General features: G+C 41.8%; 2 protein-coding genes across 5 annotated transcripts; one reads left to right on the top strand and one right to left on the bottom strand.

Annotated features, from left to right (window-relative positions):
* Positions 1-1,332: 1,332 nt before the first annotated feature.
* On the bottom strand, positions 1,333-17,349 carry Thap12 (THAP domain containing 12). 4 transcript variants are annotated; one of them, XM_042279978.2, is made up of 5 exons: positions 17,128-17,349; positions 12,107-12,227; positions 8,752-8,859; positions 6,106-6,142; positions 1,333-4,284 (listed from the first exon to the last, which is right to left on the bottom strand). In XM_042279978.2, the coding sequence occupies exons 1-5, from the start codon at positions 17,214-17,216 to the stop codon at positions 2,366-2,368; spliced, it is 2,274 nt and encodes a 757-aa protein (XP_042135912.2). In that variant the 5' UTR covers positions 17,217-17,349; the 3' UTR covers positions 1,333-2,365. The 4 variants fall into 4 exon arrangements, with proteins under 4 accessions (XP_042135912.2, XP_076404075.1, XP_076404083.1 ...); XM_076547960.1 differs by having other exon boundaries at positions 6,048-6,142; positions 17,128-17,247; XM_076547968.1 differs by having other exon boundaries at positions 6,048-6,142; positions 16,976-17,129.
* Positions 17,350-17,712: 363 nt separating this feature from the next.
* On the top strand, positions 17,713-20,517 carry Gvqw3 (GVQW motif containing 3). The gene is given in 4 exon segments (XM_016000672.3): positions 17,713-18,322; positions 18,325-18,543; positions 18,546-18,589; positions 18,591-20,517. Coding segments are annotated over 4 exon segments (624 nt in total). The 5' UTR covers positions 17,713-18,201; the 3' UTR covers positions 18,831-20,517.
* The last annotated feature ends 4,714 nt before the right edge of the window (positions 20,518-25,231 follow it).

The following is a 25,231-nucleotide window of genomic DNA, read 5'->3' as shown; positions in this document are numbered from 1 at the left end:
CTGCCCAGCTAATTACCTCATCTTTAGAAATAGAAATTCTCATCTGTGCAACTACCATGAACTCAAACCAGTATCAAGGATCTATCTGTAAAAATCCTTTTTCTGTCTATTGAAACAAGGTTTTCACTACTGTAACCTTGGCTGGTCAGAAACTCACAGAAATCCCCTGCTTTAGATCCTCATATATCACACCTGGCATGAAAACCTCTGAACAAATTAGGACTTTTGCCAGGGTGCAGCTCTGGCAGAATGCTTGCCTGGCATGCAGGAGGCCTTCACACTTTCCACAAAGCCCCAAATTAGAGAATGCCCATACCCAAAAGATGGCACCTTCAAATGCGTCTGGATACATGGTTGTGGTGGACTGAAAACAGGACCTATTTTCCCTACTGCTGTCTAAGGGAATTTATTTGCTCATCCCTTCCACCTAGGCTAGTCAAGTGACTTGCTTTGACAATATGTGGTATAAGGGATACTCCCTAAGTGCCCGAGTCCAGACTTTGAAGGTATCCTTGGCACCTTGGTACTCTAGGACCACAATGACATAAAAGAGCACATGGAGAGACCTGGCCATCCCACCCTGATCTCAACAGTTTTTCCAGCGAAAGGCAGAAGGCCCACATGACCCTTTCAAAGAATCATTTAGCCATCCTCAAAACTGTGAAAAGTGAAATTGTCTCTTTAAGCCATTAAGTGTGGGCAGCAACCGGGCATTAACAACAAATTACCTAATCCCCACAGCACCGCCTTACGGTGGAGGAAACAGACCGTGACAGTCACAACACTTGTAAGTGTCCCAAGAACTCGACACACAAACCATAGGCCAGGGCTGCTCTCCTTCACTGTCTCCCTGGATTGGTCAGCTCTCTCTGTTAAGGACAGAAACATGCAGAGTGCTAACAAAATAAAGTCGTTTCCTCTTTTATAACATGCATATGCAACGTGTTCTGATTTGACACATCCCGGGCCTGACCCAGTGCTGCAGCAAATCCATCCAGGTCTGCTGTCTGAGGCTCAAATAACACGAACTCACTTCAACACCAAACAGCCCAACAGCAATGATGAAATTCACCCACTGACACGCTAATCAGCAACAGTAACACAGCCCCAACGACCTACAGCAGGGGCCACAGCATATACTTAATAAATGAGAAAAACAATACAATTAATAATTTCTTACTTTTAATTATTTTCCTACACTTTAAACCACATACCAAAAAAGAAAAACTAGAAAGTACTTCATCTTGAATTGTAAATCATGAGGGTAATTATTAAATAATCATTTTAAGAAAATACACAAGAATGTGTTCTGACCCACCAAAAATACCTCAATTGAAATTTAAACAAAATTCACATTTTATTTAGATTGAAATAAACTGTACAAAATTGATCTTATTCACCAAAAATAACAGTAAAATTTTCTGTATTATTTAGATAAACCACAAAACATTTATTTTTGTAAGTTTTGCTTATAAATCAAGATGAGGCGGTAGACAGACATACTCATGTAAAAAGACAGAAGGAAACAGACAAGCCAGGAGCTGCCTGTATGGATGGCCTTTGTCTCTGTCTTCACCGTGAAGCAGAAGTGAATTTACCTGTGAAAAAGCTTATGAAAGTGTGGGTCCAACAAAGGAATGTAAACAGCAACAACCAAATGGGGAGCAACAGGGCCTGGCTCTGCCATTTACTTGGTCCTTTGGGGTCCTTCCATCCTGACAGAACTCCACTGAAACCTGCTGGCTGAGCTCATAAACCTCTGTAATTCCCGTGACTGTTCATCACAGTGGACTTTGTTGCTTTTGCAGTGCTGAGGCATGAGTTTACACATGCTAGACAAGTGCTCCACTAAGCTATACCTGAGCCCTTGTTTTTTTTGAGACAGAGTCTCACTATTATGCCAGGCTGGCCTAAAGCTTGTGCGTCTCATGCTTCTGCCTTTCAAGTGCTGCTACCACAAATTTTAAACACCCATAACTCCTACAAGTCAAAAGTCAATGATACACTTCATCGTAACACATTATAAAATGTATCTCTCATAAAATTCATTTTTCAAAGACCTGATAACTCAACAGCTGACAACTGGATCCACAATGATAAAGTTATATCTAAAATGACTTTAACTAAAGCAATTCCAGAGTGCCACTAGCAGGGAGGCATTCTGGCAATCCCAATGCCAACTTCTGCAAGAACAGATACTGAAAGCATGAGAGTTCAAACGGGGGCCATTTAACTATGTGGATTACCAACAGCTAATGATGCATTCAACTGGAGGTGTAGCCGCAAGGTACACAGTGATTAATTGGCCTACTATACCTTACGGCTTTTCTTCCAAACAGCAAACATAAGACATTTTAAAAATCTTTTAGGTATTTTCAATGGTTTCTGAATTATTTGTAGGAAGCTCTGGTTTATTTGTATAGAGTTTGATGTATGTGTCCACCATTAAATCCAGATCATGTTTTATATCAAAATTTATGTTAAGCAAAGCCAAATTACTTGACCTCTGGTCTGTCAAAGTGTTCCTCAAATATGCCTTGAGTCGCTTTCGCCCATTTTCATAGCGCGCTTTCTCAACTTTCATCACAGGGAGAATACATAGGACCTTCAGCAAGGCATAGACATTGGGAAAGAACTTGATGTCAGGAAGATGGAGGGCTTCATAAATAGTGGATGGGAGGTCGATGTCTTTCCCTCTGTGTTTCCACTTGATTCTCCAACAGTGAAGCTCGGCTGCAAGCGTGTCAGGGTTGGGTAGGTCGCTCCTGTACATTTCAGCATGGAGCTCTTCTGAGGTGTTGAATTTGAGCTGCCCCATGACTGAGGGTACCAGAGATAGGCATTTCAGAGCTTTGAGGTGCTGTTCGGAGAATATGTCTTTAAGTTCCTGAATAATGTGCTCCACTGTTGGAACACTGAGGGTGTCTTTATAGTAATTCTCCGAGGTTAGTTGAGGTTCCAGGTTACCTTGCTGGGACCTCCGGAATTTCCCTGGGAGTTTCATTTGAATGTCAAGTTTGGTTGCTAAATTTGTGGCTTCCTCAAACCAAAACTCATGATAAACTTCAATATTTTCCATCACTTCATTAAGTGAATGCAGTACTGCAGTCAAGCTGCCGGCTGCAAAGTAGACATCAGAAGTTTGTCCCTGGAGGTTCTTCCCAAAGGCCCTTGTAAAAGATAACACATTTTTAAGAACAACAACGGTAACAATGAAATCAAAATCTGTCACTGCACTACAGAGTACGAATGCTCGTCCGGCTATACAGTTATTCCACCTAATATTTGTGTCACTATTTATACCATCTAAACATAAAACAAGTGCTTGTAGGAGATCCACTAAGATTTCAAAGGCGTCATGTCTGCCTGTCCACTGGGAATGGCAAATTTCCTTCAGCTCTTTACCCCGCTCTTCACTGTTCTGAAAAAGAACAGAAATTACATTGTCAAGTTCTAAAAGCAGCTGTGGTGATCGGTGGAAAAAAGAACAAACTTCCTCAATCGTTCCTAAAGCCACGGACACCCCTATCACAGGGACAGACTTCGCCAACCACGAATTTAAGGCACAGGAAGAGCAGAGTGTGTAGATAGCCTGGGGGTATTTTTCTAAAAGTCTCGAAGCGACAACTTTCATTTTGGAAGAAAATCCACTGGACACAATGTAAGCCTGACCACGACAATACTCCATATTCAATCCCCATTTCTCAGTTATTGTAGTGTGAAACTTCACAGCCAAAATTTCTGCATCAGCTTCATAGGGCAGGAAGCCCACAAACTCTTCTCTCAGGTTATGAGCTTCATCGACAAACCTCACCAGCACAGGCAAGTGCTCTTCTCCTGCTATGTCCACCACATCATCTGTGATGATGGAAAAGAAGTGCGAGTCTCTCACTTCCCTGAGCGTCTCCTCCCGAATGCAGCTCTCACAGATCTCCAGCATCTGTCTCTGCTGGGCTTTGGAGCAGAATAACGTGTTCACCGCTGTGGTCTCAAAGCGCTTCCGCAGGACCTCCTCTCCAGAGTTGATTCGGCACTCCAGGAGCGCCTGAAAGTTATCTGGAGCAAAGAGGCCTTTTGGGATCTCATCTGCCTCGTGCCCATCCAAGGGTATGTTCTGCTTTCCCATGAGAATCAGAATCTCAAATAATGACTTGAGGTACTCTTTGTTCTCCTTCTCCTCAAGGGTCAAAGGTAACACATTTCCATCCTGCTGGTTCACTGCTTCTGCACTAGGGTTCTGAGCATTGCTATTAGTTTCCTGTTCTTGTTCAGAAGTTTCCTCAACTGGAAAACAAAGGGTTAGTTTTACAAACAGATTCATGAGGAACCCCAAAAGACAAACTAGGTTACACTTTTGATTGGCTACATGTTTAAAATCTACAAACTCACTCATTCACCATTAATAGACCATCAACAGAATACGGTACAGACTAAGTTAGTAAAAGGAGAGACAAATGCTGTGGGCAGATCTTTATAAACTTAAATGCTGTTATGAAGCAGGAACAAATTTTAATTAAATTACAAGGTATTTCACAAACTATTAACATGAATGACAGATAGTCCATACTGTGAGGAAAAAAAAGAAGATGAAAGAACAAGTATTTCCACAGGTATTTTTACATTTTACACATATCACATGACTTTCCTCAGGCAGATGGTGTTAATCCCACTTGACAAATGATAGTAAATAACTTGCCCAAGGCCACAGATAAAATTCCAGGGATAGAAATGAAATCCAAGATCCAAAGATGCCGCCTCTCTCTAAACATTAAGCTACACTTCTATATGGAAGACAGCTCTACAAAAAACAACATAATATAGATTCATACACCAGGGGCGGGGTTAATATTAATATTAGTATTAGCAAGCTCAGCCTAGTCTTTTCAAATCTGTATGGGGAAAGTGTCCTGTCTATAGTCATACAGGTCAATAATGGTCCCAGGAAAAAAGTTAAGATCTGAAGAATCATTTAAAATCCAGTTCTTAAAAGTCTAGGTCTAGCCTGGGCTACAGAGTAAGTTCCAGGAAAGGCTCCAAAGCTACATGGAGAAACCCTGTCTCAACCCACGCCCGCACCCCGCCACCCCCGAAAAAAAAAAAAAAAGACTAGGTCTATGAGAAAGCCACCAAAAATTGTACAGCATCACTGGGAGGGACAGAAAACACCTGAACAGGAAGTTGCATTAGATAATCACATGAGTACAGGAGACCTGGGCAAGGAAGGTACATCACGTGGCTGGCATACACACTCCAATTAAAGCACTAGGGTGGCTCTCAGAGCTCAGCACTGCTCAGTGAGGCCAGGGGAAATCCCTCCACAATCTTCCCCAGTGAACACGGTTCCTCCTCTATTACACATACCGCCGAGAAAGAAAGATTACCCTGGAGGTCTACCTTCCTTGCTGCCCCTACCTTCTCTCTGCCTCCTTTATTCCTTCACTTCGGATCAACAAGTATTAGTTCTACTATATTATTTCAAAAAGATGCTTATTAAAGCACAAAGAATATAAAGTGAAAACCCAGTCTCTCTCCTTCTGGACACCATTCTTTATGTGAATCTCCTACATACAAGTTCGTCCAGTTGTAGCTCTTCTGCCTACACAGTTGCCTTTCCTAGTCCAGAGTGCTCCATGGAAGCCTGGTCATGTTATCATCTAATTACAAACTCATCAGCGGTCCCTTTGATGGCACAGCTTACACATCAGCACCTATAAAGACTCTATCATCACTACAGCCAAAGTACCAACTGCCTTTATAGACAAGAAATAATTATGCTCTATAATTATGTGCATAGGTGGACTTGGACTGGCTGGCTTTACTGGAGCATCCCTTCCCTCCTGGGACACTCTGTGGCCTGCCACCCCTACCACACTGAGAGCACCTGGAGCGAGAAGGCTCTCTCTCTGTGCTCTGTACACAGCAATGTGAATAGCACAACAATCCTTTGCTGATACAGGATGAACTAAGACTGTAGTCTCCAACAACTCCAGGCCGCAGGACAAAGCCAAGCACACTTTTACATTCACACTCAATTTATTTGTTCTTACCAGGTCAAGGCCTTTTAAAAAGGCCTTCAGACGCTGAGTCATTAACACTATCACTTACTTTTTTTCTGTTTCAGTGACCTGATTTCATCTTCACTCTAAAAAAGAAGAAAATATTTAAGACAACCATCTCCAGTAAATCATCTTAGACTTTAAAAAGCCCGATTTGAGCTAAAAAAATTCTCATTTAAGAGTGTAAGGAGTCTTGTCACTGTTGTTTAAAGAAAGTGTCTTGTATATTCCAGGTGGTCTTGAACTAAGTAGCTGAGGGGGACCTTGAACTTCTGATCCTCTTGCCATCACTACTGATTTATGTAGTGCTAGGAATCAAAGCCAGGACTTCATGCATGTTATGCATGCATTCTATTCAACTAAGCTACATCCTTAGCTCCAAAGAGCATCAATTCTTCACATGGAATACATTCTTCAAACAGATGATAGGAAACCAAAACTATGTAATGTGCTCATGATTCCAAGTTTATAATAAAGTACTAGAAGAGAAAGCACATGTTATTTAAGCTACTTTCTCCCCGAAGTATCCTAACTGGACAAATGTGTACTGAGTGATAAATGGGATGAAGGTACACCACAGCACTTGGCATCAAACTCAAGAGAATACAATGGTTCTTCCCAACCTAACCCTAAAGATGTCACAAAACAAGGAGGCTGCTGAATCCTAGAACTTAGTGAAAGCTAATGAGAAGTGCGCGGGGAGCAAGTGACAGTGCCAGTTCAGAAGAGAAAGAAATAGAGTAGACTCTATGTACCCAAACCAACAATCACAGGTAGACTGAGAAAGAACTTCCAGATTTGTCTTTTATTGTCCCCTCAAGACTCTCTAGTGTTTTTACACAATCTACTACTATCTGCAGCAGGAAAACAGTGCCAATGAAAGCCAGAGACAGCAGGGCACCTGATAGGCATGGACACTGCTAACAAGACCATTAGCGGGCTGGTTAAGTTGACCAGTCGTTTCTCCCCCGCCTCAGTACAGGTAAAGGACAGCAAGTGTGGAAGTGTGCCTGCCATGAAAGGCAGAGGAGGGATACAACAGCTGGTGCAAAGGACTACTGCATTCATCTATGACAAACCCCAGAGAAGCAGAAAGGGAAAATGAGGAAGCAAAACTAAGTGCAAAAGATTAAGTCCTGAGAGGTGAAATTGTCACCAGACTAGACAATAAAGGCAATGAAAATACACCAGGGCACTTGGTTTTTGTTTTTAATTGTTTTGGTGGCACTTGGAACTGAACCCAGTGCCCTGCAAATGCCAGGCAAGCATTGTACCACTGACTATATCCCTCGTCCTGCTTAATAAAATGTAAATGTCCACAATAAAATACTCCAGAGAGCTTTCAGGAAGAACAGGGCATCACCTGAGGAAGTACCAGACTTCATGGACAATGGAGACACACACATAGGATCCTGTGGACTATTAGGTAGGTGCTCTCTGTGTACCACCTAACATTTGAAATAAACAACAAAAAGAGGTTTTCAAAATAAAACAATAATCTTAAAGAACTAAGGGAGATTACAAAATACTGCCAGCTAAGCATGGCAAGCATCATACCTCTAAACTGGCTTGGGACACACATGTGAGCCAAAACATTCAGGAAGCTAGAAAAAGTTAAAAAAAAAAAAAAAAAGTATACCCCCCAAACCAAGAGGAAACTAGTAAAACAATTCACAAGTATAGTGGTTGCTAATTAACTACTGACTCTGAAAACACTACTGAAGTAGCTTAGGGACAGAGAAAGTGAAACATTAAAAAATTCTAGATGGAGATCACAAACTTTAGGAAACATAATTAAACCACAAGAAGAGAAAATCAAGAAACTGGGCAGACAAAAAAAACCTCCTACCCATTCCAAGTCTAGAGGACTTCACTGAGTCCCACCTAACTTTCAGGAACAGTGTCTACAACTTGCAAATTTTTCTTCAAACAAAACAGCCTCTGAAGAGCTAACAGGAACTTGTCTTCAAAATTAAGAGGAGCTGAGCCAATAAGATGGCTTAACAGGCAATTGCATGAGCCTCATAAGCCTATTCCAGGCTCCCGAGGTAGGAGTAACCAATGCTAAAATTTGTTTTCTGGTGTCCACATGCATGCTGCCATTGCATGTGTGCCTAATAATAATTACATAATTGAAAAAAATTGAATAAAAGAAGTCTTGATAGAGGTAATGTGTAAATTATGGTGTTCGCCTAAGGTCAACAAAAGATAGGTAGGTTTCAGCTATCAGAGCTAAAGGTAGCAAAGGATTATAAAAGCACATATAAATAAATTATATGGTATTCTAAACTTTTTCTAGACTCCGTCAACAATAATAGTGAAATTCACATCTCTAAACAATCTCTAGATCTCAAATTCTAATACTTTCCTTTTCTTTATCCCTTTGCACTGAATTCCGGAAACATGCCAATTTCATTCTCCTTGCTACCAGTCCCAGGAAAGCAATGAGCTAGTGGCCTGTAATCAACAACACACTTTGTCCCAAGTCAACAACTTTCAACTGGCTATATCAACTGGCCTTTCCAATTTAAATAGAACTAAGACAGACTAACCGTCTTAATAAGCAAAGCATAGCGCTCACTTCCTAGCATGCTGGGAGACACAGGATAACTCAGATGAACTGTTAACAAATGCTTCCATACTTGATTTAATAGGATTGTGGAGAGATAGCAAAGCTGAAGAGCCAGAGACATACCAATTCTTTTATTCGTTTTCTGTGTCTGCTATGTGGATTGTTCAAATGACTGGTGAGATCAAATATTGTTGGTATTGCATTATCTCGAAGAACTGTACGATAAGGACTCTGAAAAAGAAAAAGTATCAATTCAGAGACGGTCCTTCAAAAAAAGGTAAATAAAATTCTACATTAGTGACTTCTCTAAAATGTATTTGCAAAATCCAATGCCCTTCTGGAGATCTTATCTGTTCTGTTCTTCCATTAGCTACCAAATCTATAGAAATCACAGGTCTCCCAAATTATCTATGCCTTTTTATGTTCAATTACAATGCTCCCTCCTTACCTGCCATTCACTCCACTGTTGTTGTTAGAACTGGGAAATATCGCCAGACAGTGGTGGCGCACGCCTTTAATCCCAGCACTCGGGAGGCAGAGCCAGGCGGATCTCTGTGAGTTCAAGGCCAGCCTGGGCTATCAAGTGAGTTCCAGGAAAAGACGCAAAGCTACATAGAGAAACCCTGTCTCGAAAAACCAAAAACCAAAAACCAAAAAAAAAAAAAAAAAAAAAAAAAAAAAAACTGGGAAATATCAAGACACAGTAAAACAGAGAACTGGGAAATATCAAGACACAGTAAAAACATTAACCTGACCAATGACTTTTTAGACTCCAGTTTCTTGTTCTAAATGGAGTCAGGTGTCAAGTAGATCAACGTCTTCCAAAATGAAATTATACATACTAAGGATAACACAATACATAATTTCAATTATGCATTTCTAAACTCCTTTTTTGTCCTAATGATCTTATCACTGAAGAAGCACCTTTCTCTGCCCTGCTTTGTGTCTTGCCAGAAGCTGGATCTAAACCTACATAGTGACAGTCTTCTACAGTGAGCCAAGAGGAAGCTGGGACAAGAAATTAATTAGGAGAGTAACTGATAAATAACTATTATTCCCACTAGCTAGTCCAAAGAGACAGTGACTTTGGTTTCTCCCTCCAGTTACAGAGAAACACACAAAGCATACTTTTGAGAGAACTTTCTTGGTAATAATGATTATTTCAAAGCTGACTTCTCTAAATTTTTTCACCTTGGTAAGGGAGGTTGGGAAGACAGGACAGGAAAATATATCTAAGTGGAACATACTCCTCGGATTCCATCCAAAGAGGTGCTGAATTACTAGTCAGAGTCAGTGTTTTCTAATTCAATCCCACATGTCACAGAAAATAAAAGAAAGTCTGATTTATTATTATTAATTACTATATTTAATTTTTTGGTATGTTGAGACATAGCCTCACCATATTGTTCAAGTGGGCTTCAACTGATGATCCTATCTACCTCTGCCTCTTGACTGCTGGAATTATAGGTGTAAGCCACCATACCAAGCAGAAATGTAATTTCTTTTCTTTTCAAGACAGGGTTTCTCTGTGTAGCTTTGGAGTCTGTACTGGAACTCGCTTTGTAGACCAGGCTGGCCTCAAACTCAAAAGATGTGCCTGCTTCTGCCTCTCAAGTGCTGGAATTAAAGGTGTGAGCCTTTAATGTAATTTCTTAGTACTTGGCTTCTATGCTGGACTAAGAACTCTGAGTCTACCAGGAAGTTTGGGTTGGGATTGGTATGGACAAAGCTACAGAGGAAAGCAAAACCTAGGATACCCTGAGTTTTTCATCTTTCTCACTAAGCTAAAGTCTCAAAATTAAGCACAGTCCACATCAAATAGGTGATTTTGGGAGGGATGAGACATTCTAGAGAATTAAAATTCAAATCTCGCAGACAAAGCGAAGATCAGAAAAAATAGAATGTGAATTAAAAAGATATTCTATATTCATTTATAAATACACATGTCAACAGATTATATCTAATTCATATGAACAATTCTAACTCTATATCACAATTTAATCTTCGCTAATTTAAAGGAACTACACTGATCTTACTCTACATCAAAGATAAAAGTTTTGGCTTTGGCAGAACTACTCATGTATGTTAACGAGATCTTAAATGTCAAACTAGTAAAGCCAACAAGCTTACATATTTCAATATTATCATGTAAGCCAGCTTTCAAGCTGCTTGCTCTACACATAAAGAAAGAACATTTCTCACATTTGGGTTAATTTACTCAAGGTGAAAGAATCATTTGGGAATTAAAAAAGTAAAACTAGCTAATCTTTCCATTCTAAACGCTGAATAAAGTCAGCTACATTGGTGAGCTATATTTTAAATTTCTCAAATTAATCAGGCTGGAATTATACAGTTAAAAGATGATATTTACTATACTAAAATAAAAAGTAAAAATGCATGGCTTGTGTATTTTAAAATAATTTGTGATATTTTAACTGAATGTCAGGAACACAAAAGTATTTTGCCTTTAAAACATATAAAATCTTTTGGCTGATCAGTATTAGTGCTTGTAACAAAGCAAGGTTAAAAAAACAAAACAAAACAAAAACTCCCTCAAATATTTGTGATTAAATTGTTGAACCGGAATTGGCTCACCTCCCAATAACTTCACAAGTATCTGATCCAATTAATATTGAGAAATAAAAAAACCCAATCATTCTTTAGTTTTCTGATGCCTCTGTAAAATGTATCTTGAAAAAATATCAAAATAAACTGCTGTATAATAATATATAGTATAGCTTCAAGTCAAGTTTATGTCTATCCCAAACCTAATACAAAACATTAGTTACACATAAAAAGAACACTGTGGATTTACCAAACTCTTATCAGTCTCTATAGTGGTTCATACATGTCAATCAAATCTGCCTGTTTCTGGTTTTTATGAATCATAGCAGTAACAGAATCCTAGAACATTAGAAATGTTAAGATTTTGGTCTGATCTCTTTAGAAATGGATCCAGAAGGGAAAGGTCTGGGTGTAAGAACATTTTTATGTTACTTGTATGATACAGATTCTTGTTCTAGCTAGCCCTTAAAAATTTAATAGTGGAAACAAAGTGCTGGTTATTAGGAGGACATTCAAATCATGAACATAAAGAGCATCATTCCTAGGTGAGACTGTCATTCACAAGAATGCTCTAGAGAGGGGCTGGGGCTAACTCAGTGGTAGAGCACTTATACAGTATACAAAAGGCTCTATCCATAGAACAACATTTAAAAACAACAACAAATAAAAAACTCTAGGAAAGTTGCTTGAAATGAACAGTATTATACACTTATATTTTCTGTAGGTTTAAAAGTTGTTACCTTTAGTGAGGGGGGAGTGGGGGAAAAAGTCAAGTTTTTGAGAACAAACAGATACTACTACTGAACTCCAAACCTATCTTCAACTTAAACAGTAGGGAATAGGTAGACATTCCAATAAGAATGTACACTGCACACCAATAGGAGAAAGAGAAAACACGCCGGCTATTACTTACGGTTCTACAGATCATAGAGGTCTCAAAGTGTTTGGCACATAGTCGATAATGTTTATTTAGTTGATCAGGTGTTTTATCTTCTAAGTCTGCTCTCCTACAATTCTCAACCCACTTCTGGCATCTATAAATAAAACCAAAATATAATTATGAAATATAAACCCAATGTTTAGATTTCAGCACTTGAGCTGGGCATAGTGACACATACCTATAATCTCGGTACTTGAGAGGTTAAGGTAGGAGGAATCTTTGAGTTTGAGACCAGCCTAAACTACATAGGAAAACTTGTCCCAAACCATAATTAATCTGAACCAGGTATGGTGTATATGCCTTAATCCCAGCAAAGAGGAACGCAGATCCTAATGCGTTTCAAGTAGACAAGGCCACATAGTTGAGACCTCAAAAATCAAACAAAAAATTAATTTAGTTTTAAGGCAAGTATGTATCACTAAGAATGGGTTCCTGATATACTCATTTTGAACACAATTAGGAGAAGTTTACTAACAATAAAAATCAAAGTTGTAATCATTTAGAACAAACCCTTCAACTACAAAGTTAGACGTAACTTGCTCAGTCAAGACATCTACGAATCAGTGAGAACTCCAGCAGCAGCAGTATACAGGGCGAGCACAGAACTCAACGCACAAGGCCAACAGCCAACATCTCCTTCACCCGAGCAAATCAAACACCACCAGCGCTGCAGAGGTAGCAAGTACATGTTCGACAAACAACTACAGTACCTCATCTAAGCATAAAGACATACTCGCTTGCCTTATTACAAACATGATGTAGTACACATAATGGTATACGTATAAGTGTAAAAGCAAGCTCCAAGAACAAAGAGATGGCATCTGCATAGTCTATTACATATAAAGTATTGAGGATGCTAATAAAGGTAAACACATGTGTTTAGTGCTTAAGATTTCAGAAAAACAAATGTTTACTAAGCATTTATTTATTAAGGGCTAGATACTGCTCCAACTCTTTTCAAAGGTGAGTACAGATGAAGAAATTAAGGATTAAGATGTTTAAGTAATTTCCTGACAGATTACAATTAGATTTTCCCCCCATTCCAAGTTAATAAAAACAAAAGTTCTGATATGGAGAAGTGTCACAAGTATGAAAGCAAATTCATGTCCTATCTGTATATTATACTGCATTATATCATGGATTTAATATTATTATGTTACAAGTATAATACATATTAATATACACACATATATATCCTCTTAGGTCTTTTATTTTTGTTTGTTTTTTTAGATAGGGTCTCACTATGTATCCCTGGTTGGCCTGGAACTGGATATATACACCAGACTGGTCTTGAACTCAGCGATCCAACTGCCTCTGCCTCCAGGAGTGCTGGGATTAAAGGCGTGCGCCACCACACCTGGCTACTCTTAGGTCTGACTACTTTAACCCTGATATAAGCCCTGACACTTAATTCTACTCTCAGTATATGAAACCACAGTGACTGTTATGATTTTCCTACCGAAACTAAAGCCATATACGTAATTTTTTTATCATTTCATTTAGCTAGGAAATATACCACTCAGTGACCATTCCTTAGGTATTCATTTTTTAATATTTTACAGTTGTAAATCATGTTCATAAACATTCTGTTTCAAAATACAAATATTAGGTGCAAAAATGTCTTACTATAAAAGTTTGCAAACTATGTTATATTTTTAAATTATTAATTTCTGGAGATCCTCCATACAGTTCACTGCTATCCACACTATCTGATTTAAGGTAAAATAGTTTTTTAATATCAACAGCAATTCAAGAACAAAGTAAGTATGAGACAGAAAAGTACAATTAGTTAACCCTATTCATTTCCATATGAAACATCTAGGAATAAATATTGTGGAAGATGCATAAAGTCTCATATTTCTCTCTCTCTCTCTCTTTTTTTTTTTTTTTTTTTTTTTTTTTTGAGACAGGGTTTCTCTGTGTAGCATTGGAGCCTTTTCTGGAACTCACTCTGTAGTCCAGGCTGGCCTCGAACTCACAGAGATCCACCTGCCTCTGCCTCCTGAGTGCTGGGATTAAAGGCGTCCACCACCACCGCCCAGCTCACATTTGTCTCTTAAAGAGAGACATACAAGTTCATGAAATATCTAATTCTAAGCAAATCATTCCCCCATATTGATTTACTGATTCAATTCAGTCCCAAAACAAAACCAAAATACTTTTAAAAAGCCAAACAAAAAACCCAAAGTAGCTTAGAACAGCAGAGTAGATGGATTTTTTTTCTTTACGTGCTGAGTAGGATATCCACATGAAGAAATTAAATCTTGACCAGTATTATCACAACATAAATAAAAATAAGTTACAAGTGACTGTAAGTCTAAATATTAAAAATAAAACAAGCTGGGCATAGTGGTTCATACCCATAATCCCAGCACTCAGGAAACTGAAGCAGGATTACAAATAGTTCAAGGCCTGCCTGGGTTATATAGTGAATTCTAAGCTAGAATGAGATCTTGTCTCCAATAAACAAACAAAATAAATATATTTGGAGTAGACAAAGATCTCTTTTAAAAGGCCACAGATGACATACCGAAGGTTAGTTAAAAATATATGAACATATTTATAAATAGACTTAAAACAGAAATCTATGCCAAGAGTGGTGGCACATGACTTTGATCCCAGCCCTCAGGAAGCAGAAGCAGGCAGATTTCTGAGTTCGAAGCCAGCCTGGGTCTACAGTGCAAGTTCCAGGACACTCAGGGCTACACAGAGAAACCCTGTCTTGAAAAAAAAAAAAAAAAAAAAAAGGTACTGACAACAATGTAGAAAAAGAGAAAGCAGCCATTTCAAATTCCTTTCTGTATGTAGTATAAAGATACCTATTTTCCCCTCAGTACAGGGGATAGAACCTAGGATCTCATGTATGCTAATCAAGGTCATTAGCACTGAACTCCATCCCCAGGCTGAAGACACCTTTGGAATGCCCACCAAGCCTGTCACAAGCCTGTTGTCAGATGTCACATTACAAAACAAACTTTTATTATCCCCCCAACAAACTGTATTTCCCAGACTTTCTTATGTCAGTAACTGTTTTATGTTTAAATTTCAGGAGTCTAGGAGACATGGCTCAATGGACGAGCGAAAGCACTTACTGTGCAAGCATGGGGATCTGAGAAAAGGCTGCGTCCCTACAGGGAGTGGTATGGGAGGGCTGCTGGGGCTTGCTGGCCACTAGCCTGGCTCGGGGTTCAGTCGGAGAGCCTATCTCAAGGGAATAAGGAGAGAAACAGCAGGACGCCTGCGTACCCATGCTATCCTCATACGCACACATAATCTCAGGAGTTACCCTTGACTCGGTTTTCTCTTATAACCCATACCCCAACTAGTAGATCCTGTTGGCTTTATCGCCAAACCTTATCTAAAATGCATCGTACCTCTTCCTCCTCTTCTACCGATCTGGATTATTGCAACAGTCTTTCATTGGTCTTCCTGCTTTCACTCTTGTTCCCTACATTCACAAGCAGCCAGTAATCCCTTTAAGAACCCTCTCAGCTCTAAGATCTCCCATTTCACTCAGATAAACGCCCGAGTGTTTTCCACCGACACCAACTTCCTAAACGAGTTGTGACTCCCATACACACCTCATCCCATACACACCTCATCAGCAAGCATGCCTTGACTCCACTCTTCCTGTTTCCAGATTTCCTAAGATATTTCATGGCTGTCCCCTGCCCTAATTCAACTCCTTGCTCAAACTCACTGTGGTGGGACTTTTTCCCCCCTCTGTTTAAAATAGCAATTGTGCCTCTCTTGTTACCATTTGTTTTTTGTTTTTGTTTTAATGGGTGACACAAGATCTCACAATCGTAGCCCCAAATGGCCTGGAACTTACTTTAACTCAGGCTGGCTTCAAATTCTCCCTGCCTCCTCAGAGCTGGGATTAGAGAACATGTCACCATGCTCAGCTCCCTGGCTGTACTTTTTAAAAATCTATTTACTTATTTGCATGAGTGTTTGACACTTTGAGCCTGTCTGGTACACACAAAGGCCAGAAGAGGTTGCGCATGAGATGATCCCCTGGAAATGGGAGTTGCAGGTGGTTAACCCTGATGTGGGTTCAGAAGCCAGGTCCTCTGCAAGCTCAGCAAGTTCTCTTTAGCGCTGAGCCATCTTTCCAGCTGCTCCCTGGCTACTTTTAAACCCTTCCAACCTCTGCTGTATTTTTCTTCAGGGTATTTTTCCATTATTGGGTACACTACTGTAAATATTTTACTTGCCAATTTCCCACCACTTGAACGTAACCTGAGAGCAGGGACTTTCAATGGTTCATCTGTTACCCACACCCTGCGCTCAGACCAATTTCTACCAACTGTAGGCTTTCAATATGTGTTCAACTAATAAATAACAAGCTACATCGCAAAGGCCTGTTGATAGATCTGCTCCCTCCATGGATGCGGCGCTTTCTGCAAAGGTCCATGACAGCACTCGCAGAGTCCCCAGCACCTGACACGAGTACTCCAAACATGGTTAAGCACCGACTTGAAATGAATGAACCAACACTAGAGCCCCGTGAAACCCACCTGCAGCCTATCACACTAAGTCCCCGTGTCTCTCAAAGTACGACCCAAAGTATGAGCTACCCCAAGGGAAAAGTGAAGTTTCAGTACCCATTCCCACGCCCTCACACACATCCTCTGAGTGTCCCCACCATAACCAGGGGAGACAATGAGTAACGGTCTGCATTTGAACCCCGCGATGACAAGTCCGCAGGAGGCAGCAGTTGTGACCCGATTTAAGATCCAAGACAGCGGCCCGACTCCAAACAGAAACACTGCCCTAGAAGAGACGGGTGACGCGGGGGGGAAGGCAGGGCCGCCAGGAACACAACCCTGGAGTCCTAACCTTTCTTTGACAGCTAAGGAAGAGAGCCGGACGACCGAAGGCGCTCAGCGCCCACTTCCTCCGCTTTCGCGCCCCCGGGGTGGCACCCTGGCGGCCAGGTCCCCGAGAGCGCACGTGCGCCGAGGTCCCCGCCGCCTCCGCGCCCCGCTTACCTGGCCGGGTCCCGAGGGAACCTGAAGAAGGCCAGGTCCGACTGCGTGCTCTTCCGTGTGCAGTTGGGGGCTGCGCAGAAGTTCGGCATGGTCGCCCGGCCAGCGGCCGGTCCAGCCCTCCCCTCCCCGCCTCGTCAGGGCAGCACGGCCGCCCCGCGGGGCCGGGGAGGGGAGCTGGGCCGGCCGGCCGGCTCCGCAAGGCCGCGCGCAGAGGAGGGGCTGACTCGCGAAGCCGCGAGGGGCAGGAGGGGCGCGCGGGCCGAGGCCGGGCTGGGGCCGCGGCTCCACAGTGCTGTGAGCGGCCGGGAGGATTTACCGCCGCCGCCACCGCTGCTGCACCTCCAGCCCGCCCGGGACGCTGCCGCCTCCTTCCCACAATGCACCCTGGCGCTCGAGGGTGCCCTCTCTTCTCTCAGCCCTCCTCCCCCGCCCTCCTCGCCGGCGACCTTTCCCGCGGGCGGGCATGCGCAGGCGAGCGCGGCTGGCCGGGTGTGGTGGGGAGGTGGCCGAGCCCGCCGCCGCCGCTGCCCCCGTGCGCAGGCGCACAACCCAACCCGAGCGAGGGAGGAATTGCGCATGCGGCCTAGCCTCCCGGAACTCGAGGACGGGACCCGGGGTTTCTTCAGTAGGTTTGTGGTGTGCGGGTGTCTACAGGTCTGGAGCGAGTTCGAACGTGACGCCACGACCGTGTCATCCCTGCTTGATTTAGTTGCCACTGTTTATGTGTCCATTGCATGAGTCGCCGTAGACTCTTAGGGCCACAGAATCGGGACGACCTTGGTGACTGCTTTGCAAACTCCACGCACGGGTTGGACGCAAACATGGATTGTAGAGGATTTAATTTTTTTCCAGCTTTGCCTCCCAGTTCCTCTATGACCCGGTTAGTTCGAGATTGCCAGCCCCATACCTCGGCTAGACGCTAAGGGCGAAAACTCAGAAAAGCACTGGCTTCCCTGGTGACTTCCAGAAGGGCAGGAACAGCGAAATGATTAGGCCAGTAGCACCCTAGAGATTGATTCCTCGGGCTTCTCACCGTCGTGGCCTGATAATGTCCCTGTATGGCTTAGTGCCAAAATGAGGGATCGCTATTTAGAACAAAAGATTAGTATCAAGTTTTGCGTGAAATTGAACAAATCTGCAAGTAAGACCCACCATCTTTTGAAAGCCTACGGTGATGAAGTGGTGTCCAGGGCTCGAGTTTTGACTGGCACAAAAGGTTTAAAGTAGGGCAGGGAGATGTCCGAGATGATGCACGAAGTGGTCGTCCAGTCACCCACAGGACGGATGAAAATATCCAGAAGTTCAAGGACTTGGTTTATTCAAACAGGCAGTTAACGGCGAGAACGATGGCTGAAGAATTAAATTTAGATAAAGGAACCGCTGGACTCATTCTGAAAGAAAACCTGACCATGAGAAAAAGTCTGCCAAGATTATAGCGAGTATTTTGAAGAATGAGCCTAAATTTAAAGGAATTTGTATTCCCATATGACCATTCAGAGGAAATTATGAAACCTAGCTTATATGTGAGGGAAAAGACAACAAATTCTGAAACGTGCAGTCATTTGCAGCAGAAAGCTGGTGGGGAAATTGTTCTGCCTCTGTCTAATCCCAGAATCCACCCTCTTGGCAGCCAGCTTCTCCAGGGGCCAATCTCAGCAAGCATTCCCACTAGGGTTGCTGGGAATTGGTTCACATCCTGGTGAAATGAACCTGAGGTAGCTAGAACCTGTCCTCATCGGTTTTTCATCTGGTTTCTGTCTTAGCTCTTCCTCCACACTTGGCAGGGTCCACCGGCAATATAGAACTATGGGGTTCTCTTCCTTGCTGTTCCCCACCATCTTAGAGGGCTTGTGACGGTTGACTTCCAGTTCTAGCTTGCTCTTCATTTCTTTAGCTTAACCTCGGGCTTAGGGCTATCCTGCACATCATGCTGTCCAGGGGATCATGCCAGTGAGAAGCAGGGGTAGGAGTCTATTTCTGTGCCCAGGGAGACATACTCTTCTGAGGGGACCCCCAGAGTCCTGCAGTTTCAGCCTGCTTCACAGTCAGGGCCCGAGAGGTATAATACAGAAGGCAGTGGCATGCTGATTTATTGAGTGGTGTGATCTAGTCCAAATGACTCAGGGTTGGCCTCCAACACTTACCTCACAGAGCTCCCCTCCCCTGACTGGAGAGCTAGGATTGTTTCATTCTCTGTGCTTTGGACCACCATTCTTTTGGGTGTTCCTTCTGCTAGAAGAGAAGGGTTTGGCCCGAGAACATTTAAGCCATGAGACCAAGGTGAAGACCATAATGTCACATGAAGAAGTCAAGTAATTCCTCAGGTCCTGCATTAAGGGGGTCTGGGATACGGTGCCGATTTACACCCTCCCACATTTATTTAGTAACTGAGGCCTAAACAGCTGAAGTCAGGTGTGTTTTGAGCATCAGCGGTGTGAAGCCCTGAAGTGAGATTGCTGAGGGTTGATGGGGTTTATGGGGGAGGTGTTTTTGTAACTACATCCGTGAAGAGGGAGACAAAGGGCCATGAGATGAGAGAAGGATACCCCAGAGGTGGTACAGCATGAGGCTTGGAAAAATGATGACACTTTTAGGGCTAAAATATTAAAGTCAGGGTGGTGGTGGTAATGGTGCTGCAGGTGAGTAATTTGAAACGTTAGGCTTCCTCTCTTCTGCGCTTAATTTTATGCTAGTAGTTTATAAATTGCTGCCTACCCCAGTGTCTGCAGGTAGTTTTATAATAACTCACTTGTTAGCATAGCTAATCGGACCCCCCCAAAGCAGGCTCTGTAAATTTAAACAGCCTCTTTGTACCTCCCTGCCAGAGTTCACGGAATGAAACTCGTGTCAAGTGCGTGGTAGCAAGTGCTCCATATAGACTGAGAGCATCTCGGAATGCCAACCAGGGAGCAGAGGACAGGGAGACAACAGCATCTCACAGCACCAGCCAGTGTCTGCCTTACCCAAGGGTTCTGATGTTAGTGACTGTGCTTACTAAGGAGTAAATAATACCGGTTGATAGTCGTGCCCAGCACTGTTCAACGTAGTTGTCTTTACTCTCTCTCCTGAAGTTTCAAGGCTGGGCGTCCCAGCACTTGGGAGAGGCAGAAGCAGTTAGATCTTCAGTTCTGAAGTTCCTTGGAAGCTAGATCTTGTCTCACAAAGACATTATCTAACAAAACTCTTAAAAGGGGACTGGAGAGATGGCTCAGCAGATAAGAGCTCTGGCTGTTTTTCCAGAGGACCTGGGGTTCAATTCCCAGCACCCACTTGGCAGCTCACTCACCACTGTAGCTTCAATGATAAAGAATCCAACATCCTCACACAGACACATGCAGGCAAAACACCAATTCAATCTGAATGAAATAAAAATGAAATATATATATATATATATATATATATATATATATATATATAAATTAAAAACTCTTAAAACAAGTAGCAGCTTACAGACTTCCACGTGCTTAGTAGTTCCATGATGTCCCACATCTAGATCATTAAGTCTCCCTATGAGATGAAGTTCTGGTTCCTCTGTGCTTGCCACCAAGGACAATGCATCTTAGAATGAAGTTCCTACTATTGCAATATTTTTGATAAACTTATTCATCTTTGCTCTGGTCTTCCCTGTAATCATTGCAGAGTAGTGTGTCTGTGGGCACAGACCAGGATTCCAAAACCACCACTTTTGAGCCTTATCTCCACCTTATTTTATTTTACTTTATTTGGTTTTTTGAGACGGGCTCTCTGTGTAGCCCTGGAACTCACAGAGATCCACGTACCTTAGCCTCCCAAGTGCTAGGATTAAAGGTGTGTGCCACCACTCCTTGCTCTCACACAGGATCTAAACACAGATCCTGAGAGAAGTTATTTCTGGGTTTATTTCATCCTGTAAATAGGGTTAGAATGAACCTTGCAGTGATCCTGGACTGAGACCCATATTGAAATACAAGGTGCCAGAAGTAAAATGGTTCCAGTTAGGGTTTAGACACAGAATACTCAGGAGCAGGTAATTAGGAATGTGAACTCAGATTGTTCCAAGTGGTTTCCAAAAAAGGGGACTTAATTTATTACCTGAAGTCAAGTCCCATATAGTAGTCAGATTGAACTACCATTTCAGCCCATTTTTCCTTTGCCCATTTCCCAGAAATACTCGGCAGTGGCAGGATGTCTCAGATTTGGGGGAAGTAAAATTACTGCCATAACTTTAGTCCAGAGCACTTTCTTATGGCTGTGCAGCATCACTGAACCCGACGGTAGAGCGCGGGCTCCTAGGTGACAGGAGAGTTCCTTCCTAGCTGTGCTCTTTAAGTGCCTACCATTGCTGACCCAAGTTTTGTCCTGGCCTGCACTGTACTGCCCAGGCAGCTTGGGGTCCTGGTCCTGTAGACTCAGATCCAGCCATGACCCCACACCTCAGTGTTTCCTCCTTGTCCCTTTATTCTCACTTTATTCTCTTCTAGTTTGCTATCGATTCTCTGATTCCCTGTTGTTTCTTTCCTGATTCTGGGCCACACCTCTAGGTGTGGCTGCTTTGGGCCTTTGGTGTGAAGATCCTTGAATTTTTGGTAGGCTTTTCCACTCACATTACTCTCCTTTCTGATCTCTGGACCCTCCTTCCTCCTCCTGACTTCAGCTGTAGTCCAAGTGGAGCAGGCAGTTTCTGCTTCAGCCTTGGCTCCGAATTGTCTTCCTCCACTCCAGGAGTGGGATGGGGGGGACGATATAGGGGTTAGTGGCCAAGCCCTCCCACCCTTAGCAATCACAATACAACTGGTGTTACCAGTTTCTTAAGGATTGGTTACTTCGGGTCCCTAGAGTCCTGAAGCCTTTTCAGAGTGGTAATTAGTCCCATTCTCCCAGCAACGGTATTTTTCCCTGGCAGGAGGTCAAGCCTGGCTTTGTGACTGTCAAGAGCGCTGCAAGGTCTGCATACCTTGACTTGTTCTCAGGCTCACTAGTGTGAGTCTCCAGGTGATTTTACTCCCTGCTCTTACCTTCACGCCTGTTCTGAGTCAGAGCATTCTGTGCTACTGCATTCTGTGTCACTGCCTACAGTTCAAGAGGAACAGGTACCTTCTAGGGAGGCACCATCCCACCACTGATTTTTGTCTACTTTTCTAAATCTCTCATCACTCCATCTTGCTTCCTATCCCACCCAAAGTAATGAAATAAGTCATCATATATATATATATATATATATATATATATATATATATATATACATTTTAAATTTTGGTTTGTTTCTGTGTGTAAGAGCCCTGTAAGAGCCCTGACTGTCCTGGAACTTTCTTTGTAGACCAGGCTGGCCCCGAACTACTAGAGATCCATCTGCCTCTGCTTCCCAACCCCTGGGATTAAAGGCATGTACCACCACTGGCCAGTTTATTTTTTTTAGTAACATTTTAAAACAATTTTTACAACATTTTTGATCAAATGTTTACCAAATCTTTGACTTGAAAAAGAACCATGAGGATGGTGTAGCCAGAGGCTTTTCTACATCCCACCTGGTCCACAGTCACTTATAAAATAATCACCTCAGAGGCTTATATTAATTATAAACACTTGACCTATTGTTCAGGTTTATTACTAACTTGCTCTTACAACTTAAATTAACCCATCTCTATTAATCAGTATTTTGCCACATGGCTGTGGTGTTACTGGTCTGCTGGCATCTTGCTCCTTGGGTGGCTGGATGGTGTCTGTGCCTAACTCCGCCCTTCTTCTCCCTGCATCTCTGCTTGAATTTCCTGCCTGGCTATATTCTGCCCTGCCATAGACCAAAGCAGCTTTATTCATCAATCAATAAAAGCAACTCGTATTCACAGCGTACAGAAGGACATCCCGCACCATTTCCCCTTTTCTGTCTAGTTAAAAAGGAAGATTTTTAACTTTAAGATTGTAAAATTACATTTAACAAAACAGGTATCAAACAAGAATTGCAGTTATGGTATTTAGTCATTTGTATTTGGCAAAAATTAAAGAAAATACTCTATTTTGTGAATCTAAAGTTTTATATCTAATTTATCTTTTATCATAACTAATCTGGTCTTCAACTTCATCAAAGACCCCAGAAGGATATAATATTACCTGAGTAAACAGGAAGTACTTTGTAAGCAACTTCCAAAATTCTAGAAATGACAGAGACATCAGGCTGCTGGACAGTCATCCAAAGTTCTTCTGTAATATTGGGGCATCTATCTTCAGCCTATAGAACTGGAGTGTCTAGCAGATTTTTCAGTGCAGCAGGAAATTTGAAGGACTGTCCCACCTATTTTGGCAAAATTCATCAGTCACTTTCTTCTGTGTCCTGCAGAATGTCTGCCAGACTCTTTCATGAAGCAGGAACCTGAAGGACTGTCCCACCTTGTTTTGGCAAGTTCAGCAGTCATGTTCCTTTGGGTCCTGCATGTCCAGTTTATACAGGATATTGTTAAGCAGTCCAGGTAAGAGCAGTTTCTTGCCCACATGGCTAGCTTTTGCCATAAAGAAAACAAATTCCGGGCTGGAGAGATGGCTCAGAGGTTAAGAGCACTGACTGCTCTTCCAGAGGTCCTGAGTTCAATTCCCAGCAACCACATGGTGGCTCACAACCATCTATAATAAGATCTGGTGCCCTCTTCTGACCTGCAGTCATACATGTTGTATACTAAATAAATAAATCTTTAAGAAAAAAAAAAAAGAAAAGAAAACAAACTCCATAGGGAGTTTCTTCAATGCCCATCATCTTCTCTGAAGTAGATTGGTGCTGCCATGAGCAGACATGTCTCATTGTCATAAAAGTCCAAGTTATTAAAACACTTTAAATGCCATTTATTCTGTAGGTCTTTGAAGTGTTTGAAGATTACCTGTCTACCTGCAATATATCTCTGTATACCTAGAAAATCTAACTAACATGGCTATAAGTTTGAATATTATAGATGACTATTAATCTGTATTTTTAATTATACATTACATTTTTAATGAGTTGCATAAACATAATATCTTAAACAAGATTAGATATACATATAGTATAACAAAATTGACCTTAAATTTATATCAACAAACCAAAATCCCTATCAATGTAAAATATTTTGAAGAATAATAGTTTTTTGGATTAGAGTGGATTCAATAATCTACCTCTTTTTTATTACCATACTAATCTACCCTTTTCCCCATTATTTATATATCATATCCCCTTTCTTCTTTAGAAAGAGATTGACTATGACCATTAACCATTTATAATCAACTCCCTTTAAATGAAAACAAACATTCATAAATAATATTTTGGGAATTTGGATGTAGTTTTCTATACTACTTCCTGCTGATTGAGGGCACTGGTAATCTTATGGGGATCCTGAGAAAATTTGTAATTATGGTCAAGTCCTGACTGGAGTATTTTGTGTAGTTGGTCCATCTCAGCCAGTAGCCTTGAAGCTGTTGTGGATATTGGATCATCTGGGCCACTCTTCTCATCAGAGACCTTTCAGGGGGTCTTGCTCAATCAAACCATATTAACCTGGAAACTATCCACAGGTTCTCATCTTCTGTGGAAACAAAAGCAGAAACTTCTCTCCAAAGCAACATATCCTTAGACCCAAATTTTGATACCTGTAAAATATATATGATGATTTAAATTAGTAGCATCCAAAATCAAATGTCTCTCTGCAGTTAGCTCATTAACAGTCCAAAAATTCAAAGAAAACACAATAGTATACATAATCCAGACTCTGTGTATTTTCCGTCTTTACATGGCTTGTTTCTTTAATATTATTTTAATGTCTCTTTAAAGACTTTATTTTTTAAAACTATTATTTCTTTCTATAACTGCCTATATTCTTTTTCCTCTCTCTTCCAAGCCTATGTACATTTTTTAAACACACGGTGACCTGTTTAGAGGTTTCTTTTTGTCTGAATCTATCTTTATTGTGTATCTGTAATCGTTTTCTGATCAATGCTTTAAACTGCTAAGTGGGCATGGCTAGGACCAAAGTGGCGGCTTGGGCCGCTGGCTCCACCCCGTTAAGCTTTCCGACATATGGGAGGTACCCAGGAGAATCACACTTACCCCCCAAGGGGTCCATGCTGTCACCTGGTGGTGTACAGCTGGCCCACAAACCTTTTTTGT

The sequence above is a fragment of the Peromyscus maniculatus genome, chromosome 1 (genome assembly GCF_049852395.1).
Source record: "Peromyscus maniculatus bairdii isolate BWxNUB_F1_BW_parent chromosome 1, HU_Pman_BW_mat_3.1, whole genome shotgun sequence".
NCBI classification, from domain to species: Eukaryota; Metazoa; Chordata; class Mammalia; order Rodentia; family Cricetidae; genus Peromyscus; species Peromyscus maniculatus.
Note: the sequence above shows the minus strand (reverse complement) of the source record. Positions and strands in the feature narration are given on the sequence as shown.